The following is a 17870-nucleotide window of genomic DNA, read 5'->3' as shown; positions in this document are numbered from 1 at the left end:
GTTGGCATTAGGAAAGGAAAACACATAGAAACCATTCCAAAGCAGACATTGGAGCATGATGTCCTTATATAATAAGGACATTATATGAATGATGATGATAATCCTTTCTACTATAGGCACAAGGTCTGAAATTTCAGGGGAGGGAGTAAGTCGATTACATCGACCCCAGTCTCAACTGGTACTTATTTTATTGACCCCAAAAGGATAAAAGACAAAGTCAACCTCAGCGGAAATTCAAACTCAGAACATAGCATTGGACGAAATGCTGCTAAGCATTTTGCCTGGCATGCTAACGACTCTGCCAGCTTGCCACCTTGATGATGATAATACTAATGATGACAGAATGGTAAAATGAGTGGATCTTAATAGTAAAGTCTACTTCAGAAGGATCTGAATTCAGAATTTAAAAGAATTTAAGGATACAGGGATGGCTGTGTGGTAAGACAAGATATCTGCTTCATAACAAGGTTCTAGGTTCAATTGCACCATTGTGCCACCTTTGACAACTATCTTCTACAATGGCCTTAAATTGACCAATGCCTTGTGAAAGGAATTTGTTAGATGGAAACTTTGTAATAGTGTGTGTGTGTGTGTGTGTGTGTGTGTGTGTGTGTGTGTTTGTGTGTGTGTGTTTGTGTGTGTTTGTTGTATTCGTTTGATTGATGTCTTTTTTCCATGCTGGCTCCAGTTGGATGACAACATATTTAAAACTGGATTTTCATGTAATTTGGGTTAATATCTACAGATGGATGCCCTTCGTCATGCCAACTACTTTACAACCAGAGAGGTTGAACAGTCATAGGTGAGACAGGACAAGAGGAGGCCATACACTTCCTCTGTTCATTTAGCCAACCACATTAATGTGAACAATATGGTGGTGGTGTTGGGTGGGTGAGTCTTATACACAAAGTAAATATACAAAAGGGAACAATGATAAGAAGGCCAGAAATTGTTATTTGAAAGTTGCAGGAGTGATAAGCAGAGTAAATGTAGATATAGAGAGCACATACTAATATATTGGGGAATGTATGCTTAAACAGGTAACCAGGGAGGCAGAATCAGAGGACGGAAAAGGAAGAACATCATCATTCAGTGTTTTAAATCCAGGTTTTGCTCCCATTAATGGTGGTGGCTGGATCTACCTCAATGCCATAGCAACTGCCCTCACACTATCGCCTCGTTTTGGGCATCCTCCTTATACAGTTTTGAGCGAACCAAAGATTTGCAAGCGGATTTAGTAGACAGAAACTGAAAGAAGGCTGTCAAATATATATACATGTCATGAGGCTGACTCGAAAGCTGGCCTCACATAGTCAAAGTGGAGTTCCTTTTGAGCTTTGGGCCTCATGGAGGCAAAGTGGCTGAGTTCCTTTCGAGTGTTGGGCTTCATGGAGGTAATGGCCAAAACCTTTATGTCGTGCTTAAGAAAACCCATCAGGCTGAGTAAAATTGCAGTCGTGACAGATACCGGTGTCATGCAAATGGCATCCATGCTAGTGGAACGTAAAAGTACTTATTACACTCTCAGAGTGGTTGGCGTTAGGAAGGGCATCCAGTCGTAGAAAACCATGCCAAATCAGACTAGAGTCTGATGCAGCCTTCCAGTGTGCCAGCCCAGTCAAACTGTACAACCCATGCCAGCATGGACAACAGACGTTAAATGATGATGATGATGATGATATGCAAATGTGTGTGTATTCATGTTTGCCCTGCTGCTTGACAACTGGTGTTGGTTTGCTTATGTCCCCAAAACTTAGCAATTCAGTAAAAAGAGACTGATAGAAAAAGTACCAGGCTCGAAAAGAAAATAAGTATCGGGGGTCGATTTGTTTGGCTAAATCCTTCAAGGTGGTGCCCCAGCATGGCTGCAGTGCAATGATTGAAATAAATAAAAGATAAAAGATTATTATTGGCCCTATCATGTCACTGCATGCTGTATTTGGATACACCTATACCACACACCAAATTACATAAATGTTTTCTTTAAATACAGGAAGGTCAGACCATGAAGAAGACATTGCAAATGATGGCAGTGGGGAAGGGGGGGAGTTTCCTGCTTCAACTGTTCAGATTAATTATATTTTATAAAATAAATTATATTCCATTACATTATGTAAATGTGTTTCTTTATTGGCCACAAGAAACATTAATCAGAGAAATAGTGATGCCAATGAAATTGATAGTCCAGTATATGACTGGTACTGCAAATACTAATATCGGAACAAGAAAATGATGAAGTTGACTCTAACAGTATCTGAACATGCTAAGCCAGTAGGTTTGTAACTACGCAAACTCCAGTCTACTGCATTTACCCTATTGCTTCCTAACTTCATTGCATTAACAATTGGCAAATAGCCAATTAATAAAGTATTAAAAAAAACCAAAAAAAAAACCGGTCAGCATCATAATGACGACCCATTTTTTCAGAGTTAGGGGAAGAGTACGACACTAGAATGTTGAAGTACAGCATAAGCTAATTGAAAATCACTGTAGTAAGAAATCTATTTCTGTTCTGTCCATTGGAGAAACAACAACAGCAACAATAAAAATAGGAATAAGCTGGAGGAAGGGGAGAAATGGTGATGATGATATAATTATATTAATAATGATAATAATAATTAGAAAAACAAATAAGGAAAAATATCGACCGATATATTCATTCACTCATTCTTGATTTGAATTGATGCAAAGAAAGGGTTGTTAGGAGGAGGGGAGATGGAGATGGGAATGTCAGTTTCCAATCATTGAACTTTCATACATATCTCAGCCATCTGCCATACTTCATTTGATCAGTAGCCTAGCCTATGTGTGTGTGTGTGTGTGTGCATGTGTGCGCACACATGTGATTATATAAGGTTGTATATATATATATATATATATATATATATATATATATATATTCATATGTATGTATACATGTCTTCATCTTTTGTTTTCTGTAAATTTGAACTATATATATATATATATATATATATATATATATATATAAATTTATATGTATGTATACATATATGTGTCTTTTGTTTTCTGTAATTTTGAACTATATATATATATATATATATATATATATCATCATCATTTAGCATCTGCTTTCCATACTGGCATGGGTTAGATGATTTGACTGAAGCTGGTAAGCTGGGGAGCTGCAACAAGTTCCAATCTGATTTGGCAGGGTTTCTATGGCTATATGCCCTTCCTAATACCAACCACTCCAAGAATGTAATGGGTGTTTTTTATGTGTCACCAGCACAAGTGCCAGTTACATGATACTAGTACTGGCCACAGTGTTAAATCCTTAAATATTTCACATAAAAACATATTCTACAATTTTTATTTTAATTAAATTTCAAAATAATAATAATAATCCTTTCAAGGCCTGGAATTTGTGGGGAAGGGGACCAGTTGATTACATTGACCCCAGTGTTTCACTAGTACTTAATTTATTGAGCCTGAAAGGATAAAAGGCAAAGTTGACCTTGGCAGAATTTGAACTCAGAATGTAGAGACAGACGAAATACCACTAAGCATTTTGCCTGGATGGGTTAACAATTCTGCCAGCTCACTGCCTTAATAATAATAATAACAATAATTATATATATATGTGTGTGTGTGTGTGTGTGTGTGTGTGTGTGTGTGTGTGTGTGTGTGCGCGCGTATGTGCGTGTGTGTGTACATATATATATACATGCATGTACACATATTCATTCATACATACATGTTTGTATGTATATGTATGTTAATTTTGCCTGGTGATTGCAATTGCATGAAACTTGAGTCACAAGAAACTCTCAGCTTCAGTTTTAATTAAAATATAAAAAAAACTATATACAATCTTACTGGCTTTTGTCACTGCTCATTGGCCATGCTGGAGCATCACCTTCAAAGAGTTATAGTTAATTATATCTGCCACCCCAATATTTAACCAGTACTTTATCTACTTTGGAAGAATAAAATGCAAAGTCAACCTGGGTGAAATTAAAATTCAGGTCATAAAAGGATATAAAACAAATATGTTTATTATATATTAATTCAAATAATGCAAAATCACATTTATTGTAAAGTTGATTTACTAATTCTACTAATATAGGTGTGGTTAGATCTCAGAATAAATGTAAACCATTTAACAACAAAAAAAAAGTAGTTTTTTGTAAATTTTCTGTTTCCAATAAGAAAACATATGGAACCACTGCAAGATCACTTAACTTGTTAGATATAGCAGCTACATATCTCTCTTAATTCACATCCCATAGGCTTACTTCAACAGGGTGTAATACATTAAATAATCCACAAAATTATCCAGTGTCTTTCCAAGAACAACTTTGACCACCCTTTTGAATTCAATACTTTTATCACTTGTGGACATGCTTACAAAAATCAAAAATACAGTGCAGAAATCATGACTTTCAGAAGCATTATTTTGTTGCTCACAATTGTTGAAGTATGGAATAAACTATGAATGTAAATTGTTAACTGTCAAGGCATTACATCCTTTATAAAATTCCATGTTTCTCAAAATTCACGAATACTACAGACATGCCTACTAACTTAACCCTCTCTATGGATCTTTTGCAACTCATTTTTCTCTATTTTTGTGTTTTATTCTGTGCACTGTGTAAGTACTTCAAGCATTCATTGCTGAATTTTATCACTTGTCTGCTTCTGTCCCCTCTTTTACTCTTTTCTGATAAGCTGTAGAGCACCCCTGAACATTGCGGTCAATATGCTCATTATTATTATTATTATTATTATTATTCAGTAGTTTTATTTTTATAACGTGCTTTCACTTCACTACCGAGCGCAGCTCTGTGCGCCTTGGGTATGTGCTGTGGTTTGCTGTGGTGCTCTTATGTTTACTGTATTGAAAGTGTTTTGTGTAGAATGTGTGCAGTACCCAGTAGTGCAATTTTCTGTATGTTATATATATTTGTAAGTCCTGGTGTTTTTGTTATGTATTTGTCTGAATACTTTTTTATTATACCTAAGGCACCTACTATGATAGGAATTGTTTCTGTTTTTAGATTCCACATTCGAGTTATCTCTATTTCCAGGTCTTTGTATTTTGAAAGTTTTTCCATTTCTTTTAGAGAAACGTTGTCATCTGCTGGTATTGATACATCAATTAGAAAGCATTTTTTTTCTTCATGATCTTTGACAACTATATCTGGTCTATTTGCCTTAATTTTATTATTATTATTATTATTAAGGTGGTGAGTTGGCAGAACTGTTAGTACACGGGGAAAAATGCTTAGCAGCATTTCATCCATCTTTACATTCTGAGTTCAAATTCTGCCAGGGTCGACTTTACCTTTCATCCTTCTGAGGTTGATAAAATGATAAAATAAGTACCAGTCAAGCACTGGGATCTATGTAAACAACTAAGCCCCTTCCCTGAAATCACTCGCCTTGTACCAAAATTCGAAATTATTATTATTATTATTCAATCCTAGATACACTGTTTCTGAAAACAATTGGCAGTTAATAACAACTGGAGTACTTTTGATCATAGAATTGATTTATCAAAGAATTAATTAACCCTAACAGAAAACACAGTAAGATTACCTCAAACTTTTAATACTGCCTCACCAAAGACTGCTGCTGATTCCCTGTTACCATATCATCTCTAAACTGACCGTATTTAACTGGCTACTATCTTAATCAAAATCTAATTATTACCCGATTGTTAATGGAAAATTTCAAGATGTAAAATCATTGTTTGCTTTACTGAAGAAATCTCTCACTTCACTTCAAATATCTACTTATTTACTCATCTATTCACCTCTTTTAATAATTGTTTCTCATAAAAATGAAATTATTGTACCCACTTCCAACTTCCATACATTGGATTCTATTTCTGTAACACAATCCCGAATGTATCCTTGATGTTCTGGTATATATATAATCAGATGAACTTTTCTTCTCTATTATATATCTCTATGTGAATATACAATTCTATTGTATAATGCTAAAGATGCATTGATGTAAAAACGTACATATTTAATTTAGAATGTTAAAATTAATAATACTACACGGAAATGATTACAAAACAACTGTAATCATATGGAACTAATAAATCTGTAGTCATCTCTCATACATCCTGATTTTATGATTGATTTAAAGATTTTATTTACTCCTCAAGGAAATATTAACTATTTGTATATCCTGGATTGTCAGTAATATGAACAAACTACATCATAATTCAATTATTATGTGAACCGATAGCTGGTTCTTTGTGGAAGTGCTTACTGTAGGTTCTGCTTGATTATCTGAATCCAATTTTCTACTTCAGTAGTAATTTATCTATTTACTCATTTATTTATCAATGAAATAATGATAGATATACCATTATCACCATCATCACTTAACATCTATCTTCCAGGTTGGCATGGGTTGGATAGTTTGACAGGAACTGGTTAGTTAGAGGACTGTGCCAAGCTCCACTGTCTGCTATGGCATTTTTTTTTTTTTGTTTCTGTTTTTGGCTGGATGCCTTTCTGAACATCAACTATTATACAAAAAGGGTTGGTGTATTTGACTAGTTCCCTCCCTCCAAAATTTCAGGCTCTGTGCCTATAGCAGAAAGAATTATTAGTTTTATCATTATTATTACTATTAACATCACTATTAGCTGGGGTAGCAGTTCCTCACAGAAATAACCCCTAGTCTGAAAGCTTGACTGTTTTGCAACTTAATTGAAACAGTAAGGTAATAAACTTTAATTACATATTAGGAGATTAAATAGTTTTACAGAATTATTATGTAATTTCCTCATTAATTCTAACTTCTCCCAAACCACTTTTTATTAATGTTGTTGTTGGCATCTGTTTGTCTTGAGAGACAATGAAGTTGCGCATAAAGTAATCCAGTCTGGTTTTTACATTTCATGTCCTCTCTAGTTTTGCACAGGCCTGGGCTAGATGTAAGAAAATCCTGGGTAGCCCAATCGTCAGGATTCCTCTCTCGACCTTGCTGACATAGTCCAAAGGAGTGCAGAGCATTACGTTTGACACCAGCTTGGTTGCAGGAGCTGCCAGAAGAGTGTTGAGTTGAACACTAAACTGCCTACGAGGCTCCACTTGGGATTTCTTTGAAGGTTGTCTCCTTTCCGTAACCCTGGATAGGGGCCCACACCAGTTACTGTTAGCCAGAGCCAGCTGAACCCGGTACTCGTGTCAAGCAGCGTCGTCACTCCCTGAAGTAGTGAAGAAAATTGCTACCCACTACTAATGTTACATATCAAAAAATCATTACAATTAGGTAGCATACAGTTACTGAAGTACCTAAAAGTGTTTGTTGTTTAAACCTGATTGAATAGGTCTATTGATTGAATAGGTCTATAACCAAAGAGTTCCTACTCACGACCATTCCATTGTTTTAGGATATCTAAGAATTCATGATTCAACATCTTTTATCTTTTGTTTCAGTCATTAAACTGTGGTCATGCTGGGGCACCAGCTTGAAGAAATTTTAGTTGAATGAATTAACTCCAAAACTTATTTTTTAAGGCCCATTAGTTATTCTATAAGTGTCTTTTGCCAGACTATGTTACAGAGATGTAAACACACCAACATCAAGCAATGGTGGGGGATAAACACAAACACACAACATGTTTCTCTCAGTTTCTGTCTACCAAATCCATTCACAAAGTTTTGGTTGGCTCAAGGCTACAGTAGAAGTCACTTGCCCAAGGTACCATGTAGTGCGACTGAACCCAGAACCATGTGGCTGGGAAGCAAACTTCTTACCACACAGCCACACTTGCACCTACAATACATGTTTTCATTAAAAACTGCAAGCTGTGATTTGTGTAATTTGGTTGCTATTTCTGCACAAAATTTGAGAGGAAGAGTTTCTTTTTTATCGATAATTTATTTCTAATATAATTATAATGATTTGAACACGTAGTAGTAATAATAATTCTTTCTACTATAGGCACAAGGCCTGAAAGTTGGGGAGAGGGGGGCAGTTGATTAGATTGACCCCAGTATGCAATTGGTACTTAATTTATCTATCCCGAAAGGATGAAAGAGACGGTCAACTTTGGTGGAATTTGAACTTAGAACGTAGCGATAGACGAGATACTGCTAAGCATATTGCCCAGTGTGCTAACGATCCTGCCAGCTTGCCACCTTGATGATAATAATTATTATTTCAAATTTTTGGCACAAGAGCAGCTTGGGAGAGGTGGGGATGAGTCAATTACATCAACCTCAGTGTTCTGCTGGTACTTATTCTATTGATCCTGAAAGGATGAAAGGCAAAGTCAACTTCAACAAAATTTGAACTCAGAATGTAGCGATGGGTGAAATACCGCTAAGCATTTCATCCAGAATCTGCTAGCTTGCCACCCTTATGATAATAATAATAATAATATTAATGGTTTCAAATTATAGGTACAAAGTGAGCAAGTTCAGGGGAGGTGCAAGTCAGTTACAACAATCTTGGTGTTTTACTGGTACTCATCAATCCCCGAAAGGATGAAAGACATCCTTGGTAGCATTTGAACTCAGAATGCAAAGATGGCAATGATTCTGTCAGCTTGAATAATAACAATACTAATGCTTTCTATTATAGGCACAAGGCCTGAAATTTGGGGGATGGGGATAGCCAATTACATTGACCCCAGTACTCAACTGATACTTGTGGGCCTCAGCGGAATTTGAACTCAGAATGTAAAGACTGGTAAAATACGGCTAAGCGTTTTGCCTGGCATGCTAACAATTCTGTTAGCTCACCGCCTAAATAATAATAATAATAATAATAATAATAATAATAATAATAATAATAATAATTCAAGCAGATATATAATGAGGATTACAATACAATATAAATTGTGAAAATTAAAATATGTCTAAAACCCTTAAAATAACTTCAGATATCCAACATTTTTAGAATGATTTAGATTTCTACAAGAGATCAGCATTAAATCATTTTAAGATTGTGTAGTAAAACACATTTTTGTCACAACATAACTCATCTGAACATACATATATATATATATATATATATATATATATATATATATATACATACATACATACATGTGTGTGTGTGTGAATGTAGAATGATATGAAAGTAGGTGCAAACCATATCATAATGTTTACCAGTGTATACAGCAAAGGTTGCTTTTCTCCAGTTGCTTGTCTCTTCTTCATGAGGCTCTACCAAAACATTAACCCAATCCTTACACCTTACAACCAGCCCCTGTCTCTTCTCAAATTCCTTTCTTGCAACCACTGACCTTCAAGAATTCTCACCACTACTAAATTATGCCAAACTCACTCAGCCATTCTTATCTAAAATTTATGAGACTAAAAAGACAGCCAATTAAACTTAAAATTTTCTATTTTAAATTTAAATTAAAAGAAAAAAAAGATAGCAGCTTTTCCAACTCAAGAGATGTTTAAATCAAATTCACATTTCTATATTATTATTATTATGTCAAAAACAAATCTAATATCCACATACAAACACCGTGTGGACATTCAGCTATACTTCTGATACAAAAAGAAATTATCTTTATGTGGTACTTAAGATATACAAACATGCTACTTAAGTTTCATGGAAATGGAAGCAACTTATATTTGCACTCTGCATAGAGTGCAAATAACTGCTTACTATGAACTTAAGTAGCATGGTTGTGTATTTCAAGTACAGTATAAAGATCAAACACACAGTTTCATCAGATGAATATTTTGTATATAACCTAACATATTACATTATATATATATATAGTACCATAATCTTACTGTACCGTATATAACATTAATATTATTAATCTGTAATTGATAATGTCATAAGATTAGCATGTACAGTGTCATAAGAGTATTATATCTTATAGAACTATCATTGGATTATATCATATATAACACTATATAACATTATATCATATATAACAACACATTATATCTGTACCATAAAAGAATTGTATCAAAAGAATTTTATGTCATTAATAACATCATAACATTATTATTATTATTACATCATATATAACTTCATAGAATTATTATATCAAAAATAATGTCAAAATTATTGTCATAGCTATAGCATCATTCTAAGATTAAATTGCAACTTCAGATAGTGACACAGAAACAGAATTTATAAATAATTCTTCATAATTTGGCTGTAATTTACACAAATATTTTTGACAAGGTATTAAGTCACTATTAATTGTTAAAATTGAATCCAAGTATATTACTGGTATTAACTTAAACATATCATGACCTCATTTCTAACAAAATGTACTGCTTATGTTTCAATAAATTTTATAAATAAAGAATTTGGAGAGAGTTAGTAAACTAATTTATTTTTACTTTAAATAATGTGAAACATAATTAGTTTACTAATTAATGTTTACATTAAGCTGATGTTAGAACATAGAATATTTTACATGAATGGTGGAAGATTTTAATTAAAATATAACCACTCCAACACCAGCAGTTTTCTATGATAGAACTGGAAGTGGTTGTCTCTGGTGGATTGGTTAAAATAACAACTTTGAAGGAATAAAAAGATACAATTGAGATCCCAGTGGATTTTTGAAGTTTGAAAACAATGAATGTCCAGAAGCAGCTAGCCATAAAATATCAGTTATTCTATATCTTTGTGAATATTTTATAGTGAAACCACAGAACTGAACAAAACTGTTGATGGTCTGCAGTGCCGGCAAATTATAAATACCAAAAGTTTACAGAGAGGAATACGTTTTTCCCTGAGGACAAAGAGATGAATATTTTATATTTTGGACATTGTATTTTCCAGAAATCATTTTTTTTTTTCTTTACCAAAATAACAATGTCTAACAGTAGCATAAGGAGTGGTGAGTACTAATATAGTTGGTTATATGGGACTGCCCCAGTATTTTACTGGCACTTTTTTATTTTCCATGGAAAGATGAAAATTAAATTGGATCCAGTGAGACTTTAGCTTGGAACTCAAGAATTCATAGTCAAAAGCAAGAATCACTTTCTGTCAGTTTGCCAAATTTGATATATACTTTGTTGTTGGGAAATAAACGTGTGTGTGTATCTATCTATCTATCTATCTGTTTGTCTACATATATATTCATATATTCAGACAGACAGACAGACAGACAGACATAGATAGACAGACACTATGTTAAGATTTAACAAACTGGCATAATTCAAGCAGCCAACAAATAATTATAAAAATATAATGACGGATAAAGACAATGATAATGATAGTGGTGGTGGAGATTATGATGACAATGATGATGATGTCTGTTTAATTGATACCAGAAGGTTTACTTCAGTAGGATTTGAATTCAAGACATATAAAGGGCCATAATTAATTGCATCTTTGCATGCATGCATCTGCGTGTGTGTGTGTGTGTGTGTGTGTGTGTGTGTGTGTGTGTGTGTGTGTGTGTGTGTGTGTGTGTGTGTGTGTGTGTGTGTGTGTGTGTGTTTGCATGCAAATAAACAAAATGATGAAAGAAGAATTTAATGCTAGATTTTGAATAAACACATGTATTGAATACTCCCTTTCTTTTTCCTACATCTACAAAGTTCATTAGACAGATTTGGTATTAATTATTTCAATTTAATTATTTTCTTGATTTATTTAAAATGTCACTTGACAGAGAAAATTATGAGAAAAAGATTCAGATCCATGAATGTGAAAGATATATGTACGATACCATAATTTGTGTGTGCATGCATGTGAGTAAATTTGTGTATTTGGCCGTGTATTCATATGTACATGTATTTAGATGTATACGTATTTATGTGTGTATGTATATGAGGTTTTATATGAGTGGATATGTGTATCTATGTGTGAGTATGTGTATGAGTGTGTGGGGTGTGTGTTTGTATTAGTGTATGCGTTTGTATTAGTGTATGTGTATTTGTGTGTATGAATACATGAACCATATGAGAGCATGCATGTGTTAGTATGTGAGCTTATGTAATATATTATAGAGAATGTATAAACATGCATATGTGTATATTCTATAAGATCAGTATGTGTACAGATGAACGCACAAATGTGTGCATGCATGTATATGAAGACGTATGTGTGTGTGTGTGTAAATATAGTTGACGATAATGTGAAGGCTGAACAGTGATCACTATTGTGTTTATAAATCATTTAACAACAACAACGACACTTATAACAACAGCAAGCCTTATAGGTTATGAAAGAATATCAAATTCCTCAGGTTTGGGTGTTGGAAAATCAGAATAAATGCCATTTAGAATAAGGGTTATACATTGTTACTAACAAAAGAAAAATTCAAATGACATGTTGCACATACAAATACATGCATATTTTTATGTGTATATATGGAGAGACATACACATTTATATCTATACACATATATAACCATCTATAAATCTATTTCTTTCTTTATATGTGTATATGTTTATATATGTATTCATACACACACACAAAAAATATCTATATTTATCTATCTATGTCTTTATACATATATACATATACACATACATGTGTGTGTGTGTGTGTGTGTGTGTGTGTGTGTGTGTGTGTGTGTGTGTGTGTGTGTGTATATATATATATATATATATATATATACAACACACACCTACATGTGGGTATATATATTTATATATACATACACACACATGCACATATACACACATACACACACACACACACACACGCATATATAGATGTAAATATACAAATGTAAATATATAAATATACACATAAGCATACACACACCATGTGTGTAATTAGTTGCAATACAAATGAAAGAGAAAACAAAATTTACCTTTGTGTATTTATAATCAACATGACAGAAGCCTAGCAGAGTGTAGTGCATGAAAACATTTTCAGAAACACAGAAACCAACATATTCCACATGTGGTTCCCCTAGATTCCGAAAATATTACAAGAACAATAACAGACCTACAAATCTATCATTGATCCAATATGAGAAACTGACGTGATCCAAATATATGTCTTCACATGACCAATGACCATTCTGCTGGCGGGGGGGGGGGGGGGGTTTAAAAAAAAATTATTATTAGATATATTAGTTAGTCCATTTCTTTGTAAACAGATGTTACATTGCTTTGCGAGTTGCAAAGCTGAGTTGCTTGGATTCACAGGGACGGTGCCGTGGAAGGCAGAGATTGATTGACAGAGTGTTGGAATGACAGAATGACAGAGTAAGGGAGGGAGATGTTGATAATGCTATTGAGCATTGTACATAGAAATCAATAATGTTTTATGAAATCACTATTTCTAAACAGCAGGCTAGAACGAGCAGCCAGTTTATTTGAAGAAGAAATTTTTACTTTTTTATTTTTACAAGCAACACGCAAAGCTAAACCAGCATATATAAATGTGAACGTTCACCTCCTATTCATGATTGGATGAAGGGAGTGAATTTGTGTGTTGGTATTTGGAAAGAAGTAATACATTTCACTTTAAACAAATATATATATATATATATATATATATATATATATATATATATACACACACACACACAAATGTGTGTGTGTGTGTGTGTGTGTATGTGTAGATACATGTACGCACACATACACACATGTATTTGAGTATATACATATATAAATATATATATATATATATATACATTGTAGTTGCGTGAAACCGAAATCTATCAGAGATCCAACAGAGAAAGTATTGATTAGAAGTAACTGCTTCAGGTGAAAAGATGGCTGCTTGAACAATTTAAAATCCTAGAAGGAAATATTCTAGAAAATATATAAAATAAACTCAACAAATGGTGCAGAACTAGAACTCAGTGAAATGATACAGCAAAGGCATTAATTGAAGTTTGATCAATTAGCATACATAAAATATAATTACCAATATTAAACATGTCACACAAACAAAAAAAATACTACATTAAGAGAAGGTTAAGAGAACAGTAGAACAATGCACACCCACACATCTATTTCTGTGGAAGGTTTATATACATATGTACTTTTCAAAATCATCCAAGAAAAGATTCAGTGGAATACATGCGCACGCACGCATACACATACAGAGGGTGTCTAAAAAAAATGTATAAAATGTATACATATATTTGAATGATTACAAAGTCAGTGTTTATTAAAATAGATTTCATTTTCAAAATTTAGAAGAGTCTACAGACAGAATTTAATTTTTTTTACGAATGCCTGTTTTCAAACTAATGACCATTCTTGTCCAGGTACAGATGATAGCATGAAGCAACAGAATTGCAAAAAATCAAGAAACATTGTTTGGTATTTGAATGAATATTCATGCAATAGCTGCCTTCAATTCATCCTCTGTTGTCAGTTTTGTACTGTAAACTTTTATCCTTTAATTATCACCATAAGAAAAGTTTAGTGGTGTGAGGTACAGTGAAAATAGAAAGTATTCTACTGAACCTCCCCCATCTAATTCACCTATTTGGTAAAATCTCATCAATATAGGTCCTAACGTTAATATGGTAGCATGGAAATGACCTATCTTGTTGGAAATAAAATTCTGCATTGTCAAAATCCTCTTGAATGCTTGTCATTACAACCGGTCAGAGCTAAATTGACATGATGTTTGTTCCCTCATAATATACAGATTCTCAAGTTCACAGCAGGTACAAAAGGGGTGGTTAATGGAACCATTTAATTTAAATGTAGCTTCATCATTTCAAACAATCTTTTTTTAAAAAATCTGTATCTTCTACACATCTTGCTAACTACAAAACACTTTTCAGCCTAGATCATCTTCATTGAGAGCGTGAACTATTCTTGGGATACAACTTTGTCAATGACAACACTTCAAAATGCTTGCCACACAGATTTTCTTGAACTCTGGCAATATAATTCCAATACACTTTCTTGCATTTTGGGATTTGTTGATGTCTATTCTTCTGGAACGTTTTTTTGTAGACATTTGGACACAGAAGTTTGAAGCATGTGGAATTTTTCAGTCTTACTCGAGTAAGTCATGTAAGTGGGTCTATTTGAAACTCCTCCCCAAACTATCATTGCATCTGTATACATATGTGTGTGTGTGTGTGTGTGTGTGCATGCATGTACACATCTATCTATCTGTCTTGGTTTTGCACCTAAAAAATGCTTAGCTGTATAAGCAACTTATCAGATTCCTTTTACTTGTAGTAAGATTATGTGCCTCCATCCATCTGAGTCTGATGAGTCGTCTAGGTGCAAAACCAATGGTTACTCTCTAGCCAGCCATAATAATCAACCTTCTATATATATATATATATATAGATATATAGATATATATAATTAACTCACCCATACCAACCTATATCTTCTCAAAACGGCCATTAGACTTTGCACCTGCTCAAGATTCCTTTTAAAATCATTCTATACAAACTTTCTCATCTATTTGGATTACTGCTATACATTCCCCATCCGCATATTTTAATAGCCTCATTGATTTTAATACAGACATACAACCTCCCAAGTACATTCATGTATTATTATATATTTATATATTTATAAATTTTTATATGACTGCACCTATGTATGCCGTGGAGTATTCCAACGCTTTGAAATATATTGAGTGAATATAAACAGTGACCTTTGAAATTTGTTCTCTCTTTCTTGGTTGTGTGTGTGTGTGTGTGTGTGTGTGTGTGTGTGTGTGTGTGTGTGTGTGTAAACAGATTTAGCAACTATAGTAATCGACTAAGGGATAAAATATCCATATATACTATTGGTATCCATTACCTGTAATATCCCCGGTCAATGGTGTGCAGGCAGACAATACACGTAGAGTGCAGATAACAACAGGATAAACAAAAGTTTATCAGGAACCAAGGCAAATAATTAGAAAATGGAGAAAACCATAGATTAACCAACACATCGGTTGGACCACATTTATACCTTATTCTTTAATACAAAGCATGACATGACAAAATAGGTGATGTAACATATCTTACAGCTATATGCATGAGAATACATACATAAAAGAAAACATATAATTTTGCACATATACATACATACACATACAAAAATGCCCTGTAGATGTTGAAATTCCAAGGAAGGAGCCTTGGATCTAGGTTAGAAACCAGGTCTTTCTCTATTGGCAAGAAATCTTGAAATAAAACTGAATAATGACATACATACATACAAACTGTAAAAATTCACACACACACACACACACACATTAACATGCTATATACGAATAAAATTGTAACTGAAGATTTGAAAAACTAAGAATATTTTAAAGAAGGGAGAAGAAGTGATGTTTAAATACGGTCAGCAACAACTTTTGAGATATACTCTATTTGCAGTTGATAAATTAAACACTAGTTAATTATATAATAGTTTCTCGGTAAACTATATTTGCTTTGCTGGTAGAACTGGCCAAGTGCCTTGTAAAGAAATCAATATTATCAGTTTTTGGATACAGTCAATTCCAAAGACTCAGTGAACATAACATTTCAGTAAAAAAAATTTTTTACAATTTTTAAAAAGAATTACCTTTCTAATGGTTCTAAGACCAATTTCTTCACAGAATCACCCTCTATTTCTTCTTGCTCTGAAAAATAGAAATATAGAGCTTTTAAGTTTATAAACAAATTGGTTTATATAAAATTGCAGCAATTTTAAGCTTAAAAAGTAATATGAACTGTAAAATTTCAAGTTTCATAAATTATTTTAGAAAAACAGAAAAAATTTAAAAAATTTATTTTATATAAACAAGGCACAAGCATGGATGGGTGATTAAGAAACTTGGTTTACAACCACTTTGTTTCAGGTTCAGTTCTACTGTGTGGCACCTTAGCAAGTGTCATCAGCTATAGGGGGTTCCTATAAGGTTGTTATCCACCCCTGATTGGAACTCTCCCGTATGACATGTACGCATGCTCAGTGACTTGCTTTAACTTCCGCAGACGATTCACATACTGTACTAACCGGTTAATATGTTTCCAAAGAAATCACGCAAATACTGCTTTATATGCAGCCACTATAGAGGGAAGAATGTAGACGGCAAAGTTATTTCACTACATAGATATCCTGCAAATGTAGCTATTCGTCGTATTTGGCTTCAGAGATCGAGACTTGTGAGGAAAGACTTTGTTTACACTGCAAATAGCCAAATGTGTCCCCAGCATTTCGTCAATTTTAATGGACCATCGAAAGATCACCCCTTGCCATCCATTTTTCCAAACAAAATATTTAAAATATCAGTAAGTGCATGATCATATATACGCAGTTAGTAGATGAGTGAAATGTCTCATTGATTTATCTCCTCACTAACCGATTAGAACATGTTAAAATTCAAGAGAGAAACAAATTCGAGTGGTGTACGTCGGGCTAAACACGAATGTTTAATCTAATAATTGTTGTGTTGATGTACAGGTATTTTTAATAAAGAATTTTGCATTCAAATAATAAATACATTGAAATTGTTGTTAATGTTCTGAATGAATGTGAAAATTTCGAGTAAGCCTAGCTATGATATTTTTCTTTATATATATATATATATATATTTATTAATAAGGATAGAAATTGATATTAATCAATTAGAACCAGTGGTCTAGCATATTAAAAAAATCCGAAGATTAAAATTATATTACATACAAAAATAAGAGGAATGACCAGCAAAAGTGGACTCCTATATGCTAGAAATAGATGCCGATTCGGCACTTTTGCTGGTCATTCGTCTTATTTTTGTGTGTATATATATGTATATGTGTGTGTGTGTGTGTGTGTGTGTGTGTTTGATTAAATAATAAATTTACAGCATTGAATCTAATATTCCTCTAATTATTAGACTTTATAGTGTGACTGTCCCTACCTCTTCTACACCTTATCATGCTCATGGCCAAATCAGTGAATGGTTGCTGAAAGCAGATAGGGATCAGGCAATACTTCTGCTTATTCCTGTCTGAAGTATCGTCCGATGAATTTACTTTG

At 33.4% G+C, this 17870-nt stretch overlaps 1 protein-coding gene across 1 annotated transcript in view; it reads right to left on the bottom strand.

Moving 5' to 3' along the window:
- Positions 1 to 17870, bottom strand: part of LOC106870681 (uncharacterized) — a 363307-nt gene that overhangs the window by 170105 nt on the left and 175332 nt on the right. Inside the window, exon 4 of the mRNA XM_052973700.2 lies at positions 16431 to 16488. Coding sequence (XP_052829660.1) covers positions 16431 to 16488 — 58 coding nt within the window. The remainder of the gene's footprint in view (positions 1 to 16430; positions 16489 to 17870) is intronic.

The sequence above is a fragment of the Octopus bimaculoides genome, chromosome Z (assembly GCF_046866305.1).
Source record: "Octopus bimaculoides isolate indiv1 chromosome Z, ASM4686630v1, whole genome shotgun sequence".
NCBI lineage: Eukaryota > Metazoa > Mollusca > Cephalopoda > Octopoda > Octopodidae > Octopus > Octopus bimaculoides.
The sequence above is the reverse complement of the archived record's forward strand: the minus strand, read 5'-3'. Positions and strand labels throughout refer to the sequence as shown.